Source organism: Podarcis cretensis (assembly GCF_951804945.1).
Source record: "Podarcis cretensis genome assembly, chromosome: 5".
Taxonomy (NCBI): Eukaryota; Metazoa; Chordata; class Lepidosauria; order Squamata; family Lacertidae; genus Podarcis; species Podarcis cretensis.
Genome location: NC_137174.1, coordinates 99,295,387 through 99,316,200, shown reverse-complemented (window position 1 = coordinate 99,316,200; position 20,814 = coordinate 99,295,387). Strand labels below are relative to the sequence as shown.

The 20,814-nt window shown below is 47.1% G+C and overlaps 1 protein-coding gene across 1 annotated transcript; it reads left to right on the top strand.

Annotated features, from left to right (window-relative positions):
• The first annotated feature begins 4,425 nt into the window (after positions 1-4,425).
• On the top strand, positions 4,426-20,085 carry ZDHHC19 (zDHHC palmitoyltransferase 19). The gene is made up of 9 exons (XM_079978132.1): positions 4,426-4,700; positions 7,653-7,774; positions 11,254-11,381; positions 13,438-13,610; positions 14,566-14,671; positions 14,960-15,030; positions 15,875-16,124; positions 19,118-19,178; positions 19,867-20,085. Exons 1-9 carry the CDS (start codon positions 4,441-4,443, stop codon positions 19,995-19,997), a joined length of 1,302 nt encoding a protein of 433 aa, XP_079834258.1. The 5' UTR covers positions 4,426-4,440; the 3' UTR covers positions 19,998-20,085.
• Positions 20,086-20,814: the final 729 nt, after the last annotated feature.

The window sequence follows — 20,814 nt, the reverse complement described above, 5'->3', positions numbered from 1 at the left end:
ACAGGTTTAAAATGCAATTTAAAATGCAACCTCATTTTAAAAGTAGCCCATAAATCAAGGCCATAAGGAGAGGGAAAACATAAGGGTCAGAATGCGTCCAAGCCGAAGGCCAGACGGAACAGCTCTGTTTTGCAGGCCCTGCAGAAAGATGTCAAGTCCCACAAGGCCCTAGTCTTTTGGGACAGAGCGTTCCACCAAGTCGGGGCCAGTACTGAAAAGGCCCTAGCCCTAGTTGAGACCAGTCTAACCACCTTGAGACCTGGGACCTCCAAAATGTTGTCATTTGTGGACCTTAAGGTCCTCTGTGGGACATACCAGGAGAGGCGGTCCAGTAGGTATGTGGGTCCTAGGCCGCATAGGGCTTTAAAGGTCAAAACCAGCACCTTAAACCTGATCCTGTACTCCACCGGGAGCCAGTGCAGCTGGTATTGTAGCACCCTGCTTGTGGTTAACGCTTAGCTGGAATGAAATATTCAACGCAGCAATAGAGAAATTAAAATAGTAATTTATTTGTCAGACAAATAAATATGAGGCACAGTGGTATTTGGTTACCAAGCTCTGGCCTGGCCTCTTGCCATTCTGGCCAGCACTTATATTTCCTTAATCCAGCCCCCTTGCTCCTCCTGTGGCTGCCTCTGTCCAATCAGCCTGGTTGAAATTCCTATTGGCTGTTTGCTAGAACCAATCACAAAAGATACACCCATTTCCTCTTGCCCTATTATGGAAATCAAAAAGCTATATATTCTTCTATCTATAAATGACAAATAAGTAGTAATATATCTTACATGTGTCTCAACAAGGAATCTTAATTACCAGCTCACCTCTTGCCCTCCTTGCCCTATTGCCTTCCAAAACAGATAATTAATCTTGAATTTTTATCTTATGCATATGTCAAAGATTGAGTTCACATCAACATTGAGAGATCTCCTTCATTTGAAGGTTTCTAAACAAAAGGCCTGACAACCATATATCAGGAGTGCTCGATTGGCGTCTTCTGTCTGGCAAGGGGCTTGGCTGGTGCCTGACTTAATTTCAGGATAGTTACAACTCTTACAACTATATGAAATAAGAATCTAGCATTTCTTAAATCCTTTGCATAATTATATTTAAACTAATATATTTTTAATACATAAACAACCTTTTAAAAGGAAAAGAAATCTTAAAAGGATCTTAGTTTAAGAAAGAAACAGCTTTAGAAAAGGCTTCCCCAAAAATGCTCCCTTTCTGCCAGCTCTTCTTCTCTTGTTTCTCAGCCTCAAAAATAGAAAGAAAACCTATTTTCTCCAGCCAAGTCAGTTGTCTTTTTCACTGCTCTTGACCTTCTTAACCTTAGGAAGAAGATATGGCTCATTTTACTATTTATCCACTCTTAATTTGTAGGGTCAGTGTAACCTTGGCTGTCAGCCTGTAATTCCCTTTTTACAACTTTGAGAATTGTTTTCTGCTATAAATCAGGGGGGGCCCTTGTCTAGGAGTAAAACATCTTGCCAAGGTTTTTAGGCAGCTGGTCTTTTGCCTGGCATAAAATATTTGAAAATCATTAAGCTTTTTAAGATACAAGCCCTGATTAAACATATAAGCTTTAATAAAAATGCAGGCTTATGATTAGATGCCTCAGTATAGCACGGGATGAATGTGATCTCGAGGCAAGCATAGGCAGTTGACTTGGGTGGCTTTAAAAGAGGATTAGCCAAATTCATGGAGGGGAGGGCTATCAGTGGCGACTAGCCAGGACGGCTGCGCTCTGCCTACACTGTCAGCGGCAGCGATGCTTCTGAATGCCAGTTGCTGGAAACCACAGGAGCTGAGATTGCTCAGATCCCGCTTCCCACTGTTCAGCCCCTGCGAGAACAGGATGCTGGACTGGATGGGCCATTGGCCTGATCCAGCAGGCTCTTTGTACGTTCTCATTTCAATCTTGCCAAAATATTCTGTTCCGTTCTCCTTGCCTTATCTCAGCTAGCCAATCACGTCTACCTCTCTTTAAAATCGGAACCAGTGAAGGCGGTGAAGGTCCTGTGTGAGTATCTGAAGGCGGTTGGAGGATGGATGGCGGCTAACAGATTGAGGCTGAATTCTGACAAGACAGAAGTACTGTTTTGGGGGGACAGGGGGTGGGCAGGTGTGGAGGACTCCCTGGTCCTGAATGGGGTGACTGTGCCCCTGAAGGACCAGGTGCGCAGCCTGGGAGTCATTTTGGACTCACAGCTGTCCATGGAGGTGCAGGTCAATTCTGTGTGCAGGGCAGCTGTCTACCAGCTCCATCTGGTACGCAGGATGAGACCCTCTCTGCCTGCTGTCTGTCTCACAAGAGTGGTGCACGCTCTGGTTATCTCCCACTTGGACTACTGCAATGCACTCTATGTGGGGCTACCTTTGAAGGTGACCTGGAAACTACAACAAATCCAGAATGCAGCAGCTACATTGGTGACTGGGAGCGGCCGCTGAGACCACATAACACCGGTCTTGAAAGACCTACATTGGCTCCCAGTATGTTTTCGAGCACAATTCAAAGTGCTGGTGCTGACCTTGAAAGCCATAAACGGCCTCAGCCCAGTATTCCTGAAGGAGTGTCTCCACCCCCATCGTTCTACCTGGACACTGAGTTTCAGCGCCGAGGGCCTTCTGGCGGTTCCTTCACTGCGAGAAGCCAAGTTACAGGGAACCAGGCAGAGGGCCTTTTCGGTAGTGGCACCCGCCCCGTGGAACGCCCTCCCACCAGATGTCAAAGAGATAAACAACTACCAGACTTTTAGAAGACATCTGAAGGCAGCCCTGTTTAGGGAAGCTTTTAATGTTTGAGGCATTACTGTATTTTAATATTCTGTTGGAAGCCGCCCAGAGTGGCTGGGGAAACCCAGCCAGATGGGCGGGGTATAAATAATAATAAATTATTATTATTATTATTATTATTATTATTATTATTATTATTACCAAGGTGCTGAATTTGAGGGCTTCCTATTGCACTCTGCCACTGAGCTATGGAAGCTCCTTTGTCAATTGCCATAACTCATTCTGGCTTCGAAGACCTGATCCTCCTCTACGGCCTTCCTTTCCCTTCTCCCCCCCTTCTCCCTGTGTGTCTTAGTAATTTGTAAGCTTGGTGGCAGAACTGCCCCCGTCCCACTCACCCACCCGGTTTTTATTGATGTGTGCTGCTTCAAGAGCCAATAATTGTATTTTATGGTTTGCATTGAAATTGTTTGATTGCTATAAGGAAACAACTCCAAGGTCACTTGTAGCAGAAAGCTATTTGGAAATCCGGGACTCTGAAGGACAAAGTGAGAAGCAGTGAATCCTTTCGTGAAGGTCCCGGCATTTTGGTGGCAACTGGAGGCTCCGCCTTTATGGGGAACCCGCAAACAGGATCCGGGCACAAGAGCAAGTGAGTCCCACAGTTGATGAGCTAGCCATTGGGGGCTGAGCGGATCTGGCAGGTTCAATGGCAAACTGACAAAGCACACCGCCCAAAAAGTCAACCCCGGGAATCCAGTCCCTCCCAGGGTGGCTGGCCAAGAAATACATAAACAAAGAGAGTTCTTACCAAGTCTTTTATTCAATATTCACAGAGAGAGGCTTTGAAAAGTGCCTCTCTTGCAATGATGGCATTGCTCCAAATAAACCCCCACCCCTTCCGCCTCTCCCATTACACGTCTTCCCTACGTTGGCTGATCTCTGCCTTCTGCCTCTGAGCTTTCTGTTCTCCTGCTTTCCATGCCCGCTGGGTTCTGGGAGAAGAGGGGATGCTTTCTAAAGACACAGAGTCTGTCAGCTGCCTCTCCCCTGGCGCTTCTTCCTCCTGCTCCTCTCCCAACATTTCCCAGCTTCTCCCCTCTGCAGCCTCTGATCTATGACCTTCTGCAAACCACTGTTGTAAATCTATACTGTCTCCCTCTTCTCTAGGCAAAGGGAGCCCTGACCATTAGGTCCAGTCGTGGCCGACTCTGGGGTTGCGGCACTCATCTCGCTTTATTGGCCGAGGGAGCCGGCGTACAGCTTCCGGGTCATGTGGCCAGCAGGACTAAGCCGCTCCTGGCGAACCAGAGCAGCACACGGAAACGCCGTTTATCTTCCTGCCGGAGTGGTACCTATTTATCGACTTGCACTTTGACGTGCTTTCGAACTGCTAGGTTGGCAGGAGCAGGGACCGAGCAACGGGAGCTCACTCCGTCGCGGGGATTCGAACCGCCAACCTTCTGATCGGCAAGTCCTAGGCTCTTTAACCCACAGTGTCACCCGCGTCCCTTTCCCCCTCTTCTCTAGGAACTGCTTTATTTGTGATGAATAAATGTAACCCCACCCCCCAAAGGTGGTCTTAGGGTGAGTCTTGTAGGGAGCGCTCCCAAATGAGGGCAGCCTCCAATAAGCCACCTGAGAGGCAGGTGTCAACTCCCAGCATCCTTTGCACCGTGGGCCCATTAATGGACTTCTTCCGCCACCATGGCGACATTCCACAACAGGGGAGACCCCCCGCTTCTGTCCTCTATCTCCTTTGCCACATCACAACATCACCCTGGCAACAGACCAGGGGGGGTTCCATCCAGCTTGGGCCCAGCGACTGCTACAACAGCTTTCCCTGGCTCTTCCCCTCGAGACATGGGGTTTGCCCAAGATGGATGCCAATCTCTCACTTCCAGCCTCTTTGCTTCTTTCCACTTCAGCACCCTGATGGGTCTCAGCTGCCTCTTCTTTACTTTCCCGTAAGTAAGAAGGCTGATCTGGGATGCCCGAGTAAAGGAGCAGCAGTTGGCAATGGCACTCGGCTGGCCATTTTGAACTGAACGATCCCGTCTTAGGGTAGGGTAACAGAGGTAAGGGATGCGAGAAGAGGCCTGCTGCATCAGACCCAAAGGGTCAGCCGGTCTCACTAAGGTAAAGGTAAAGGGACCCCTGACCACTAGGTCCAGTTGTGGTCGACTCTGGGGTTGCGGCGCTCATCTCGCTTTATGGCCGAGGGAGCCGGCGTACAGCTTCTGGGTCATGTGGCCAGCATGACTAAGCCGCTTCTGGCGAACCAGAGCAGCGCACGGAAACGCCATTTACCTTCCCGCCGGAGCAGTACCTATTTATCTACTTGCACTTTGAGGTGCTTTCAAACTGCTAGGTTGGCAGGAGCAGGGACTGAGCACAGTGGCATAACGTGGGTTGTCAGCACCCGGGGCAAGGCAAGTAATTTGTGCCCCCTAACCCGTGGATTTGCACCCTCTAACCCGTGGATTTGTGCCCCCTAACCCTAACCCTCAAATGTTGCGCCTGGTACGGCCGGCCCCCCCTGCACCCCCCACACTACGCCACTGACTGAGCAATGGGAGCTCACCCATTGCAGGGATTCGAACCGCCGACCTTCTGATCGGCAAGTCCTAGGCTCTGTAGTTTAGACCACAGCGCCACCCGCGTCTCACTAGATCCCAACAAATGGTATACCTAGAAGTGCTACGAAACACCTTTTCTGCACTTTTAATATCTTAGTCCCTACAATCTGGAGCAGCAGGATACAAGCTTCCTCCATCTTCCATGGGGCAGCCCTTTAGATCAGGGGCCAGCAAAAAATTTTAGCCGCGGGCTGGTCCACTGTCCCTCAGATCTTGTGGTGGGCTAGAGAAGCAGCACTGGAGGGGGGGGAGCTGGAAGAAGAGGTGAGGGGGGCAAGTAGTCCTCCCCCCCCCCCAGCCGCTGCACTTACCTTCCCAGGGACTGCCACTGCCGCCGCCACCGCAGCTTCTCGTGAGTAGGCAGAGCGAGCTCGTCCACTCTACTCTCTGGCCCACAGGAGCACCAAGCCAGCGGTGGCAGAGAGAAGATGAGCAACGCAAAAGGGCTGACTCCGGAGGAGAGGGGCTGCTGAAAATGGCACCCAGCCAACTCGGCCCAGCCCCTTCCTCCTCTAGGCAGGGCAGGGAGAAGCCAGGAGGAGGGAGGGAGGAGCCGCTGCCACAGTGTGTATGGGGGGGGAACGGCGCAGGGGGGAAAATGTTGCAGCCTGAACAAACAGAATCCCCACACTGATCCACGGACAGTCCGCGGGCCAGATCCAGAAGGCAACTAGGCCTGAGTTTACTTGGGCCTGAGTTTACTTGGTTTGCTGACCCCTGCTTTAGATATTTGAAGATGGCTATCCCATCATCTCTCTGTCTCCTCCAGGCTAAACATGCCAAACTCCTTCAACCGTTCCTCATAAGGCTCGGCTTCCCAACCCTTGGTCATCTTGGTTGTCCTCCTCTGAATACATTCCAGCTTGTCAATACAGTGGCACCTCGGGTTAAGAACTTAATTCGTTCTGGAGGTCCGTTCTTAACCTGAAACTGTTCTTAACCTGAGGTACCACTTTAGCTAATGGGGCCTCCCGCTGCCGCCATGCCGCTGCCATGCAATTTCTGTTCTCATCCTGAAGCAAAGTTCTTAACCCGAGGTACTATTTCTGGGTTAGCAGAGTCTGTAACCTGAAGCGTCTGTAACTTGAAGCGTATGTAACCCGAGGTACCACTGTATCTAAAAGGCTGTCACATGGAAGATGGAAGAAGTTTCCTTTCTCATGGAGGGTAGAACCCGAACCAATGGTTTTGAGTTATGAGAAAGAAGATTATGACTTAACATCAGAAGGAACGTTCGGACAGTGAGAGCTGTTTGACAGTGGAACGGTCTCCTTCGGACGGTGGTGGACTCTCCTTCCTTGGAGGTGTTTTAGCAGATGTTGGATGGCCGCCTGTCATGGATGCTTCAGCTGAGATTCCTGCATTCCAGGAAGTTGGAGGAGATGAGCCGCAGGGTCCCTTCCCATTCCAAGATTCTTAAACTGTGGACACGTTATCAAAAGCTTTTTCAGCGTCTACCAACATAATAGCTGCTGGTTTATCAATAGCTGCTGGTTTATTAATATCCAAATATTCTAATACATTAATCACACATCTAATATTGGATTGCATAAATCGTCCGGGAAGAAATCCGGTTTGATCTTTATGAATTATCTCTTTCAGCACCATTTTTAATCTATTTGCAAGAATGTCTGCGAATATCTTGTAATCGGTATTTAGCAGTGCAATGGGTCTGTAATTGGCCATGTTTGAGGCATCTGTTCCCTGCTTATGGATAAGAGTAATAAAGCTGTTCTTCCAGGTTTTCGGAAATTTTCCATTTGCCAGAATATTATTCATTAGGTCTTTCATGGGAAGAAATAATGCTTGTTCTAACTTTTTATAGTAATTAGCTGGAAGACCATCTGAGTCTTTCCTAATTTTGATATCTGTATAGCTTGTTGCACCTCCATAGCTGTTATTGGCGAGTTCAAGATTTCAGTTTTTTCCTTAGGTATTATTGGTAGTTTATTTTTGCCCAAATAATCAATTATTTTTTCTAGAGTCTCTGGACCTTCTTTATATAGTTTTCCGAAAAAACTAGCAAAGTTTTTACTAATTTCCTTCGGTTCTTGAATCCATTTGTCTTCAATGTTAATTTTATTGATAATTCTATCTTCCTTTTTTTTCTTTAATTGCCAGGCCAGAAGTTTACCAGGTTTATTTGCAAACTGCAGGGTCCCTTCCCATTCTAAGATTCTTAAACTGTGGTGGGCACAGGACCTTTTTCTTCCAAGGTTAGCTTCTTCTGTGGGCCGAAGCCAAGGTCTCGCCCCAACCTCCACCTGCTTCCTCCCACAGGTGCAGCTGGCTGGCCCTCCATGTGTCCTGGGCCTTCCCCACCATCTGCGGCCTCCTCTTCATCCCAACCATTATCTACTTCCTCCTCACCAGTTTCACAGACACTGGAATCCTCCACAAAGGTAAGTGTGCAGGGGCTGCTCCCAACCTGCCACCCTCCGGCCAAGCTGCAAGATCTGGACTCTCTCCATGCAGACGGAAGGTCTAAATAGTAAACTGAGTGAGTGACTGCAGTACATTGTTTGTTGCTTTCATTTTATGGATCAGTGGTCTCGTTAGATAGTAAAATTCATGTTAACTTGCTGTTTTAGGGGTTGTTTTTAAAAGTCTGGAACGGATTAATCCGTTTTGCATTACTTTCTGTGGGAAAGCGCGGCTTGGTTTTGGAACGCTTTGGTTTTGGAACGGACTCCCGGAACAGATTAAGTTTGAGAACCAAGGTACCAGTGTATGTACCATATTTCTTTTTTATATATATATAAAATTTTTATTAGGTTTTCACATTTTATACACACACACACAACAAAAACAAAAACAAAACATATATAATTTCATACTCTTACTTTCTTTACCCTCTTTCCTTGACTTCCCCCCACCCCCTCTTCATACATCCCAATTCCAATAATTAATTCAGCAAGTTCTTATCTCTCATCTTTAACATATTATTATTATTTTTAAAACTTAACTCTTTTTACTTATCCACATTTAACTTATCCAATTCTCTTATAAACATTAAATCTTTTTTCTAAGGTCGACCTAATTTCTCTCCCACGAATTTCTCCCTTTATATTTTAATTAATTATATGTCATAATGGCCAAATACAAAAATCATAAAATTTTAAAATTCTGTTCTCCCCTCCCTCCCTACCCCGGTTTCCATCCCTTATGTCCACAGAAACAGTTCCTAGCCCGGATTCCTCACATCCGAGGCCTTCAAGTCTCTGTCAGTCTCTCTCCGCCGATTTTGTTGGTAACCCTTTTTGTTGGTCCTCAGGTCTCGAAGGAGTTCAGTCGCAGTCACACCAAGTTTTCTTCCATCCAAAATACTTAAAAGCAGTTGCTGCAAAAGGTCAGCTGCTCTCCCATACTCAAAGAGGAAGTCCCAATCATATTTCTTTATTCTTTTAAATTCCAGTATTCCAGGTACTCCAGGGACTTCCTCCTTCATCTTTCTCATCTTTCGCAGATTTGTAATCCGAAGATCTTCTTCTTTATTTCCTGACAATATAGGCTTCTGATTGGTATTTTCCTTTTCCGCTCCTTCTTTCCTCTCCACCTGTTCCAAAAATGTCTCTTCTGGTTCAGCTGCAGATTTCTTATTAGTCAAATCCTTTATGCATTCAGCAGAGTTGTTTGTTTTAGAATTCAAGGTCATAAGTTCTTTGTTCATAGCCGTACTCTGCTCTTGCAGGATTCCCACGAGAAAAAACATTTTTTCTATCTTTGCCAGTAATTTTCCCTCTGCAGCCATTGTAATGTCTCTAGTTCCCCCTAGGGGGATTCCAATTACTTGATAGTCCTTTTCCAACAGTCCGTTACTTATTGTTTATAGCTACGTTGTTTCCAACCACCTCAGTTCAAATGCAACACTTTTAATTCAGAGAGTTATTAAGTAACAAAGTTCTTAACTTTAACCGCCCGTTTGACAGCTCCTTTGACAGCTGTCAAACTCCTTATTCTTTTTCCTCCGGCTTACGCACAGGACACTCCCGGGTTCGGGGGGGGGGGGGGTTTACACAAAAGCTTCCAAAATTCCTCACTTTCTCTCCAGCACAAAGACTTCTTCTGTCAAATTCATTGAAGTATCTTTTATCTGACACCAAAAACAATACTCTCCACCTTAGTTCTCCAATCCTTGCTTTAGATCGTTTGTAGGTAGGGGGGTGCGGACTTCCCTTTAGCACATCCCCCGATTGTACCGAATTCAAAGGTATAAATTTTAAAGTCCAGATTCCAATCTACTCACGGGTTGTTTATTTTCCAGTCCAAATTTTGGGAAAAAAGTCAGCGCTCTCTGGCCATGGCGTATGTACCATATTTCTTAAGGCTACGACAGTCTCCGCTGTGCCTCAACCCTCCAAAGGAACGCAGACCCGGCCTGAGTGCCCTAGAACCCCTTGGAATCTTGCAGAGTGAGGGTGGCACCCAACCTTTGTAATACTATTTCTAAAAATGGAGGACTTTGGATCAAAGATCATCAAGTGAATCGGAGAATTATGCATTGGTACCTTGGTTCTCAAACTTAATCTGTTCCAGGAGTCCGTTCCAAAACCAAAGCGTTCCAAAACCAAGGCACACTTTCCCATAGAAAGCAATGCAAAACGGATTAATCTGTTCCAGACTTTTAAAAACAACCCCTAAAACAGCAATTTAACATGAATTTTACTATCTAACAAGACCAGTGATCCATAAAATGAAAGCAATGAACAATGTACTGCAGTGACACTATCAATCAATCAGTAACTGAACTGGGCTCCATACAGTCACAAAAACAAAACAAAAAGAGCCACGAAAACAAAAATGCAAAATAAATAGCAAAAACAGACAGACCTCAGGGTAACACTCAAAACGGAAGTGTAACACTCAAATCAGCACACGATCGACTTCTGAAAAAAGTTCGCAAACCGGAACACTTACTTCTGGGTTTGCAGTGTTTGGGTTCCAATTTGTTTGAGTACCAAGGCATTTGAGAACCAAGGTACCACTGTAGCTCCGTTAGGAAAATGGGGAAGTCTCCTAACAGCTCCCAGAATCCTTTGGGGGAAGCCATGACTGCTTAAAGTGGTATCACGGCGCTTTGAATGTGTCTTCTTCTTTGGCAATCCCTCGTAGCTGAGTAAGATTGTCTTCCATAAACAGGGTTTTAACAATGAGTCCGTAAGTGACTGTGGAGGCCAATTCTGGATCCACACGTCCTTCCACAGTGGGGACATTGGTTTCCGGGCGGGAGTTGATCACGACGAGGGTTTGCCAAGCGTGCCTTCCTCTTAGCATGTTTCTCCCTTTCATCCTGAGTTCAAGTGTCTTCAAAGCCCATGACACCTTTGGTCAAGGCTGTTCTCCAACTGGAGCGCTCGCAGGCCAGTGTTTCCCAGTTGTTGGTGTTTATACAGTGGTGCCTCGCAAGATGAAAAGAATCCGTTCCGCGAGTCTCTTCGTCTAGCGGTTTTTTCGTCTTGCGAAGCAAGCCCATTGACGGATTAGCGGATTAGCGCTATTAGCGGTTTAGCGGCTTTTAGCGGCTTAGCGGATAAGCGGCTTAGCGGCTTAGAAAAAAGGGGGGGAAGGAAAAAAACCCCGCAGGAACTTGAAAGACATTTTCGTCTTGCGAAGCAAGCCCATAGGAAATTCGTTTTGCGAAGCACCTCCGAAACGGAAAACTCTTTCGTCTAGCGAGTTTTCCGTCTTGCGAGGCATTCGTCTTGCGGGGCACCACTGTACTACAGTTTTAAAAATTTGCCTTGAAATCTCTTTCGTTGACCACCAGCATTACGCTTTCCATTTTAAAGTTCGGAATAGAGTCGTCTTTAAATGTGTGCTGTGTGCGAATGGCCTGACTCTGAAGCTGCTTTCTCCCTCCTCTGCTTCCTTCCACGGCCAGGCATTGAAAAAGAGCTGGTGAACCAGGCCTTCACCATGAAAGACCTCAACCAGCACTGGTGCAACAAATGCCAGCTCTACTGCCTGCAGCACACCTTCCACTGCTCCTGGTGCAACACCTGTGTGGAGGTAAAGAACGACAGCGGCCCCTAGGGGTACAGGAGGAGCTCGACTTGGTTCGCATTTAAAGTAAAACCTGTTACCTAGTTTGCACTTTCTGGAGCACAGTGCAAACTGAAATGCAGCCATGATTCAAAATTTGGCACATCTCAGAATTTTGCAGCGCAGTTCAAGCTCTGTGTGCAACAATGCATATACTGCTGCAAGGTGTGCGGATAACATGCAAAAAGGCAATATATCGGGGGGTATTACTTGCTAAAATATGTATGTTAGTGAAGTTCAAAGGGCCCTGGGGTGTTTCCTGAAGTGCTGCGTCCTAACTCTCCGGCCCCACCTACAGGAATTCTTTTGTTTTATTTTATTCATTTTTCTTTTTCGTTCATTACACACATCTCATATTCATAACATTTGCTATACATTCCTGTCAGGGGCTCAGGAGCAGAGGCACAGGGAAGAGAGGAGATGGAGAGCGAAGGGGAAGAATCCGAGGGGAGCGTAGGAGAAGAGGACAGTGGACAGAGGGATTCCATGAGCCTCTCCAGCGAATCGGAAGATTCACAGAAGGGGGCGCCAGTGGCCAGGGGTAGGGGGTTCCCAAGGGGAACGCCCCAGGAGCAAGGGGGCAGCAGGGACTCCCAGAGCAGTAGTTGGAAATCAGGACCAGCTTCCCCACCAGAGCAGAGTGGGGGGGAAGAGTCCCAAAGATCGGGGCCAGTGCATTCCCCACCAGGGAGAGAAGATAAGGCAGGGCTGACACCACCTCCATCGGAGAGTCAGACAACGGAGGGGAGGTCAGATCCGGCCAGTATCCCGGAAGAGGGAAGCAGTGACAGAAGTAGTGTAACGGTCAGGAGGAAGGTCACTGGGTTGGCGCGAGAGGCAAGTTCAAATGTACAGGAGCGCGGGACAGCAGAGAATGAGGATTGGGAACCGGGTCCTAAAGCCCGCCGGAGGCAGGGGGAGGAGTTAAGCGACTCAGCGTCAGAAGAGTCCAGAAAGGGGGATGCCCCAGCGGGCCGGAGGACCCAGAGGAGGAGAGAGCAGCGTAAAAGGTGGAGCAGGGCTAGGATCTTAAACTGGTGTCAGAGGGGAGGAGATTCAGACGGGACTTCGCCGGTCTAGGCTTTAAGACGTAGAGCTGCGCGCTGCGGCTTTGAAATGGAAACTCAATAAAGACTTTTGTACATAACGACAGCCTCGCGTTGGTCCTCTGTGAGCTGGGACCTAGGGGCAGCTCTGACAATTCCTTTCTCCCTCCCCTCCTGGGCTTCCCCCAACTTCTGCTTCCGGTTTGTTTCACCCACTTTGCTGCCTCCTAAAAGAAAAAAATACTAATAATATATTTATACAATAACATCAAACCTAAAAACATAAAAATAACAGTGAATACACCATAGTATTTCTCTATCTTCTACACATTTTCTAATACTAATAATGTGGAGGTTCATTTAAATCCTACCATCAAGTCTATAGACTTTCTTTGTTTCTGCAAGTTTAATATAAATGGTTCCCATTCTTTTTCAAAGTCTCTGTTGTCTTTTCCTCTTAATCTGTCATTTTTTCCAGTTCTGCATAGTTCATCAACTTCTCTTGCCGTTGTTCTTTAGTTAGTATTTCTCCAGTCTTACAATTTTGTGCAATCAACATTCTCGCTGCTGTAGTGGCATACACGAATATAGTCCTTGTTATGTACTGAAGTTCTCACCCTGGGCCAGCAAGGGGATACTGTAGATAGTTTTCACTCAGGTGCACATATGCAAATAAGGGATTGAAAGTGACGTTCAGTGATTGGATAGTTACAGAAAGTGGTTACAGTTGCGTTGTAGTGGAGCTCTATATAAGCAGGCTGGCTGAACCCTTCAGTTCATTCTGTCCTGGCCTGTGAATAAACAAGAGCTGTTTGAAGAATCTCTGTGTCGTCTGATATGTTCACCCACTACTCAACAGTCCTCTTTTCTTTCGGTATATCTTGGCTTAAAATACCTAATAAAAAGGCTTCTGGTTGTTTTTACAAAGGTTATTTTCAACATTTTCTTCAGTTCATTATACTGTATATCACCTGCAGGAATTCGACCACCACTGCATGTGGGTCAACAACTGCATTGGCTACCACAACCTTCGCTTCTTCATCTTCTTTGTGGCCTTCCTGAGTGGCTACGACCTGGCGGTGCTGGCTTCCTGCCTGGTCTACCTGGCATTCAACTCCCAGCAGGCTTTCAGCGTGGAGAAGATCTGCACGTATCCTTCAGAGAGATGTTCCCCTCCCTCTCCTGTAACGCTGGGATTCAAAGAATCCTGGGAGCTGTAGTTTGCTAAGGGTGCTGAGAGCTGTTAGGAGACCCAGATTCCCCTCCCAGAACTACAATTCTCTGCTTCTTCTTTCGTGATCACTCGTAGCCAAGTAAGATTGTCTTCCATAAACACGGTTTTAACAATGAGTCCATAAGTGACTGTGGAGGCCAATTCTGGATCCACACGTCCTTCCACAGTAGGAACAGAGGTTTCTGGGCAGGAGCTGATCACGGTGTGGATTTGCCAAGCGTACCTTCCTCTTAGCACGTTTCTCCCTTGCGTCCTTGAAAGCCCTAAATGGCCTCAGTCCAGTAGACCTGAGGGAGCGTCTCCACCCCCACCGTTCTGCCGGACATTGAGGTCCAGCGCCGAGGGCCTTCTGGCGGTTCCCTCATTGTGAGAAGCAAAGCTACAGGGAACCTGGCAGAGGGCCTTCTCGGTGGTGGCGCCTGCCCTGTGGAACGCCGTCCCACCAGAAGTCAAAGAGAAAAACAACTACCAGACTTTTAGAAGACATCTGAAGGTTTAGGGAAGTTTTTAATGTGTGATATTTTAATGTATTTTTAATCTTTGTTGGAAGCCACCCAGTGTGGCTGGGGAAACCCAGCCAGGTGGGTGGGGTACAAATAAATTATTATTATTATTATTATTATTATTATTATTATTATTATTATTATTAATATTTATTATTATTATTATTATTATTATTATTATTATTATTATTATTATTATTAATATTTATTATTATTATTATTATTATTATTATTATTATTATTATTATTATTATTAATATTTTTTATTATTATTATTATTATTATTATTATTATTATTATTATTGTTGTTATTGTTATTATTATCATCATCATCATCTGTCCGTCTTCCTTGACTCCGGTGCTTTCAGAGTGCTGGTGACCATCCCCACTGCATTCTACTTGGTGCCTCTGCTCCTCCTGGTTTGCACCCAGATCCGCTACATCTTAGCTGCTCATCACAGCTGCAAATTCCAGGTGCCGCATGGAGATGCAGGGGCGAACATGGCGGAGGCGGGAGGAGAGGGACTGCTCCTTGTGCGTGGAGCCGCCTGGTCTGAGTTCCTAGGGATGCAGAGCACCAAAGGATGGCGGCCAGAGCTGTGTGTGCCGCTGTGCACCATCACATGCGGCCAAGACAGGGTCCCCCCAACCTTGGAGAGCTCCCCGAGCCCTTGACCCCGAGCCCAGCAGAGGCTGCCTGTTGCTGCTGCTGCTGCTGCTGCTTTCCTTTCCATCTCTGACCTCCCTCATCTCTCTCCACAGGCTCTGTCCTTCAAGCAACCTTTGGCCTTGAACTGGCAGGACTCGGGGTGGTGCAAGAGGCACAGAACCAAGTGCGTGACTCGGGGCTCAGGGCTTAGCCATCCTTCCTTGGGGGTGACCTCTGGGTGTGGAGGGTTAGGGGCTCCCATCCAGATAGGGGACATCTTTAGCTGGCGGGTGACGGAATCGCATTCCTTGCTTGCTTTTATTACGGTGGTACTCAGGGCCATCTTAAGCATACCCAGTGCTGTGGTGCAAAGCTCCCTTCTGCCCTCCCCCCGTTTCCCATAGTTTTTTAGGGAGGGAGGAAGTCCAACACCATCTCCTTTGTCTTGCTGATATTAAGGTGCAAGTTGTTCCCTAGGCACCATGTGGATATTTTTGGACCTCCCCTCTATACGCTCACGAGGAGTGGGCAGTGTTAAGTTGTGGGTGAACATATCAGACGACACAGCGATTCTTCAACAGCTCTTGTTTATTCACAGGCCAGGACAGAACTGAACTGAAGGGCTCAGTCAGCCTGCTTATATAGAGCTCCAGTACGTTACTGTAGCAACTTTCTAAAACTATCCAATCACTGAACGTCACTTTCGATCCTTCATTTGCATAACTATCTACAGTATCCCCCTGCTGGCCCAGGGTGAGAACTTCAGTACATAACAGGCAGGCATGGAGGAGGAGGCAGCCGTGTGGCGCACTCGGCAGAGGCTGAATTTCAGAAGACGCGCTCAGTAAATACCGGGTGCAATCTAACCGCCTTCACACAAGCTTTGCGCAAGCAAGTAGGGAGGATGCTCAATGAGCAGGTTGCCTGGAGGAGCTCTTAAGTCAGAAAATAGTCCTTCCCACCACAATGACACACCCATACAACCCTGTTTCATCTGCACCTCCCTCCTTTCCATGCTCTTCTTGCAGGTACAGAGTGAGGTCCTCCAGAGCGATGGCCCTGGGGGCCGCTGATGCCGCTGAGCTCTGCCACGTCCCCTGGGTCTCCAGCATGGGTTCAGCCATCCCCGGCTCCTGCCCTCACAGCTGCTCCCAAGACCTTTCCCGCCAGCAGAAGGTGCTCAAGGCTTGGCGCCACTTCCTGTCCGCCATGGGGAGCCTTCTGCACCGAGAGGGTCCCAGGCTGGGAGGAGCGTCGGCGGAAAAGGCAGAGAAGCAGGTGAGCAGGGGGTGGAAAGATATCTCCGTGGGACTGCCTTTTGCCTGGCGCATGGGCCAGTCCACACCTCAGTTTGATGTGGAATAGGTACCCATTGCATGTCCTTTAATTACCAGGTTCAAGGTGCCATTAACAACTTGGGACCAGTTCACCTAAGAGATTGCCTTGCCCCATATATTTCAGTGGAATTTTCAGGTGCCACTCAGCACCTGTTTCACATTCGTAAGAACTCAAACTTGTAGTGTGGCAGCACCTAGCCTTTGGAACTCCCTGCCTTTTGATATCAGGCAGGCGCCTTCGCTGGGCTCTTTTTGGTGCCTGCTAAAAACATTCTTACTTAGACAAGCCTACCCAAATGTTTAGGAACGCGGGTGGCACTGTGGTCTAAACCACAGAGCCTAGGGCTTGCCGATCAGAAGGTTGGCGGTTCAAATCCCCACGACGGGGTGAGCTCTTGTTGTTCGGTCCCAGCTCCTGCCAACCTAGCAATTCAAAAGCACGTTAAAGTGCAAGTAGATAAATAGGTACCACTCTGGCGGGAAGGCAAATGGCGTTCCTGTGCACTACTCTGGTTTCGCCAGAAGCAGCTTAGTCCTGCTGGCCACATGACCCGGAATATGTAAAGCTGTAAAGCCTCGGCCAGTAAAGCGAGATTAGCGCCGCAACCCCAGAGTCGGCCATGACTGGACCTTATGGTAAGGGGACCCTTTACCTTTACCCAGATGTTTAGGAAGCTGGTGCGACTTTTAATCTGTTTTTAGTCTGCTGTTATTTTGGAAAGTTTAAGATGGTTGTTGTTAATTTTCCTTAGGTGCTGGAGCCGGGGTAGAAGGTTTAGGCGATCCCTTGAGGTACCCTGCTCCTAAGTTGTTCAGAGCTTTGCAAATTAATACAAGGACCTTGAACCTGGCTTGGTAGCAGAGGAGCAACCAGTGCAGCTGTTTTAACACTGGTGCCAAAAGTTTTCGGCCAGATGTCCTCGTCCGCAATGTGGCTGCTGCCCTGAGATCTACACATGAGGAACAGTATACAGTGGTGCCTTACAAGACGAAAAGAATCCATTCCACAATTCTCTTCGTCTAGCGGTTTTTTCGTCTTGCGAAGCAAGCCCATTGACGGCTTAGCGGATTAGCGCTATTAGCGGCTTTTAGCAGCTTATCAGCTTAGCGGATAAGCAGATAAGCGGCTTAGCGGCTTAGAAAAAGGGGGGGAGGAAAAAAAAGTCAGAAAAACTCGCAAGACATTTCGTCTTGCGAAGCAAGCCCATAGGGAAATTCGTTTTGCGAAGCGCCTCCAAAACGGAAAACACTTTCGTCTAGCGGGTTTTCCGTCTTGCGAGGTGTTCGTCTTGCGGGGAACCACTGTACTACTACTACTACTACTACTACTAATAATAATAATAATACAAAACACGCCAGCTGGAGTTTCCAAACCACGCCCAAGGGCAGCCTCACAAATAAAGCATTCCAGTAACCTAGCCTCAATTTTACTAATGCATAGGCCACAGGGGTCAGGATGATCAGGATGAGTGCTGAACACGCTGCCTGGAGGAGCCCTGGCTATGGCCTTTGAGAGTTGCAATGTGCCTAACCCCAACCTGGTGCCCTCTGGCTATTTTGAATGGTATCTCTCTCCCATCAGCCTCTGCTAGTGCAGCCTTTGGGAAAGGCTGCAGCAGACAGGATGGGAGAAGGCCTGAGGTCTTGATAACATGAGGAGAAGCTCCTGCAAACCTGCATTGAAGGTTGGACTACACTAGACGGTCCTTTGGGTCACTTCCAACTTTGCAGTTTTGTGATTCTATGATCCAAGCGCAGGGCAAGCAAGGTTGCAGCCCCTTTGTTGGGGCTAGGGACAAACCGAGGAGGCCCAGCAGAAAACAAAGATTGCTGTGCATTGCGGTGCCTTCCCATTCAGCGATGCTCCTACTTCCAGATTTTCCACATCAGTCTTTAACATCAGCAGTCAGGAGCGTTTCAGCCCTGTTTTTGAGTTTGTTTAAAATCTTAAACGGCTTTTCTCGTATTCCTTTGTAAGTTTTTTTGTTAGTATTGTATTGTAAAGGCAATACTAGAGTTTTTACAGCTGAGTCTTCAATTTCCTAGGGACACGGGTGGCGCTGTGGGTTAAACCACAGAGCCTAGGACTTGCTGATCAGAAGGTCGGCGGTTTGAATCCCCCCGACGGGGTGAGCTCCCGTTGCTCGGTCCCTGCTCCTGCCAACCTAGCAGTTCGAAAGCACGTCAAAGTGCAAGTAGATAAATAGGTACCGCTCCGGTGGGAAGGTAAACAGCGTTTCCGTGCGCTGCTCTGGTTCACCAGAAGTGGCTTAGTCATGCTGGCCACATGACCCGGAAGCCGTACGCCGGCTCCCTCGGCCAATAAAGCGAGGTGAGTGCCGCAACCCCAGAGTCGGCCACAACTGGACCTGATGGTCAGGGGTCCCTTTACCTTTGCCTTACTGATTTGCTTTCTTAAATAGGGCTATGTCTAAAACTTGTCATTGAGGTTTTCATGTCTTTTTTGTAAACTCAGGGAAGCGTTTCAGTCCTGCTTAAAATCATTGAAGGTTAAAATTTCTTTATTTCTTTTGGAGGAAACGGATGAGTTCAGTGAAACGAGTTTTGTAGCCGGCATCTCCTTAAGTCTTTGTTTAATTCTAGGTTAATTTTTTCCCTTAAACTTCTTGATTTTTGTTATTTACGGTAGTTTAACTCTATATCCGATTACTTCTCGTTTCAGGGATTTTTGCGGCATTTCATTTGTTTTTGTGTAATTTCTTGGTAAGGGACGTGGGTGACACTGTGGGTTAAACCACAGAGCCTAGGACTTGCCGATCAGAAGGTCGGCGGTTCAAATCCCTGCGACAGGGTGAGCTCCCGTTGCTCAGTCCCTGCTCCTGCCAACCTAGCAGTTCGAAAGCATGTCAAAGTGCAATCTCTTGTGTAATCTCTTGGTTCCGTGACTGTCTTTTTCCCACTGCCTCCTTCCAGGTTGTCAAGAAGAAATCCAACTGGCAAATGAACAGCCAAGAGAGGATGGTGGAAATCCCTAGTGAGTAGATCTCCTGCTGCGGCTGACAAATCCCAGTGGTCCAGCCAGCCTCTGCAGGGGTCCGCTGAGGGTCAGAGAAGGCTGCTGGGGTGGGTGCTGAACAGGTAAGGCATCAACGTGTGCTTACCTGAGACGAGCGCTGTGTCATGTGACCACTTTTATAGGTGAGTCTTAGATCAGTCGCTCCCTGTATTCCCTCAGCAGAGGTCTGCCACAGCTGTTTCTGGCAGCATTTATGTTCCAACAGCGGCCAGGTCTTCACAATTACATGAAGGGAAACCTGGGACCGCTTCATCCTCACCCAGAAAAAAAAACAAGGACAAATAACTATTCCAAAATCATATATGTACCAACACTTTGGACTGCCTGTCTATCCCATTGTATATTCCTTTTTTCACAAATGGATGTACTCTTATAAATAACCTTTTTTGACACCTGGGAATTTCAGTCTGAATTATCCGCAACACAAAGGACTCTGGTTTGTTTTGGGGTTTTTTGGAAAGTACTTTTAATCATTTTTTTTCAATTCATTAAGGATCATTTCCCAGTACTCTTTTTACCCTTTTACAAGTCCACCACATATGAAGGAACGTTCCTCCACCTCTTTGCACTTATCTGATTCGGACTTATACATCTTAGCAAGTCTACTCAGAGTTAAATACCATCTGTTATTTTCTTTCCCTGCCAGTTCCCGACATGCTGGATTCTGTGGAGCTTCTGGATCCAGATCCGGACCTGCACTGGAAATGCCAGATCCACGGGAGCCGACGACCTGCTTCCTCTCCTACAGCCACCCTCCTCTCTGTGTCCGATATCTGAAGGGGGGGGGGTCTCACAGGCTTCTCCTTTTCTTTCCAGTGAACCTAGTTTTGTGAAGCAAAAACTGGATAAAAGCGTTTGTAAATTCGCCATCCTGCGTGCGAGTTCATTTCTTGTTTGTTCAGGTTGGGTTTGTGGGGGCAGCTAAGACGAGCCCTTGCAGGAGGGTGTTATGTACTGAAGTTCTCATCCTGGGCCAGCAGGGGGATACTGTAGATAGTTTTCACTCTGGTCCACATATGCAAATAGGGGATTGAAAGTGATGTTCAGTGATTGGCTAGTTACAGAAAGTTGCTACTGTAGTGTTGTAGTGGAGCTTTATATAAGCAGGCTGGCTGAACCCTTCAGTTCAGTTCTGTTCTGGCCTGTGAATAAACAAGAGCTGTTTGAAGAATCGCTGTGTCGTCTGATATGTTCACCCACGACTTAACAGAGACCAGCAGAAAAAAGACAATCACGGAACCGAGAAATTGCACAAAACAAATGAAGTACCGTGAAAATCCCTGAAACGAGAAGTAATCGACTAGAAATATTATCTTATGGAAATTATCTTATGGAACGTTTAAGGTAAAAATTAGAAAAACCTAAAATTGAATAAAGCCTTAACGGAATACAGGCTACAAACCTCGTTTCACCAAACTATTCAGTTTCTTCAGAAGGAAATAGAAAAATCATGAACCTTAAATGACCAAAATTCAAAAAAAGGGGTAGAACTCCAAAAAATTATGAAGTATTATAAACCTGGCTTGACTGAGGTGAAGCAAAGCGCAGTAATAAAGGGTTGAGGACTCAAAGGTACAGTTTCTAATACTGAATT

Bases quoted from the DNA above. Each gene is read 5' to 3' on its own strand.
- ZDHHC19 (XM_079978132.1), top strand. From the start codon at position 4,441: ATGGCGACATTCCACAACAGGGGAGACCCCCCGCTTCTGTCCTCTATC. The intron at 4,701-7,652 runs GTAAGTAAGAAG...TTCCTCCCACAG, and splicing joins TGCCTCTTCTTTACTTTCCC to GTGCAGCTGGCTGGCCCTCC. The intron at 14,672-14,959 runs GTGCCGCATGGA...CTCTCTCCACAG, and splicing joins ATCACAGCTGCAAATTCCAG to GCTCTGTCCTTCAAGCAACC.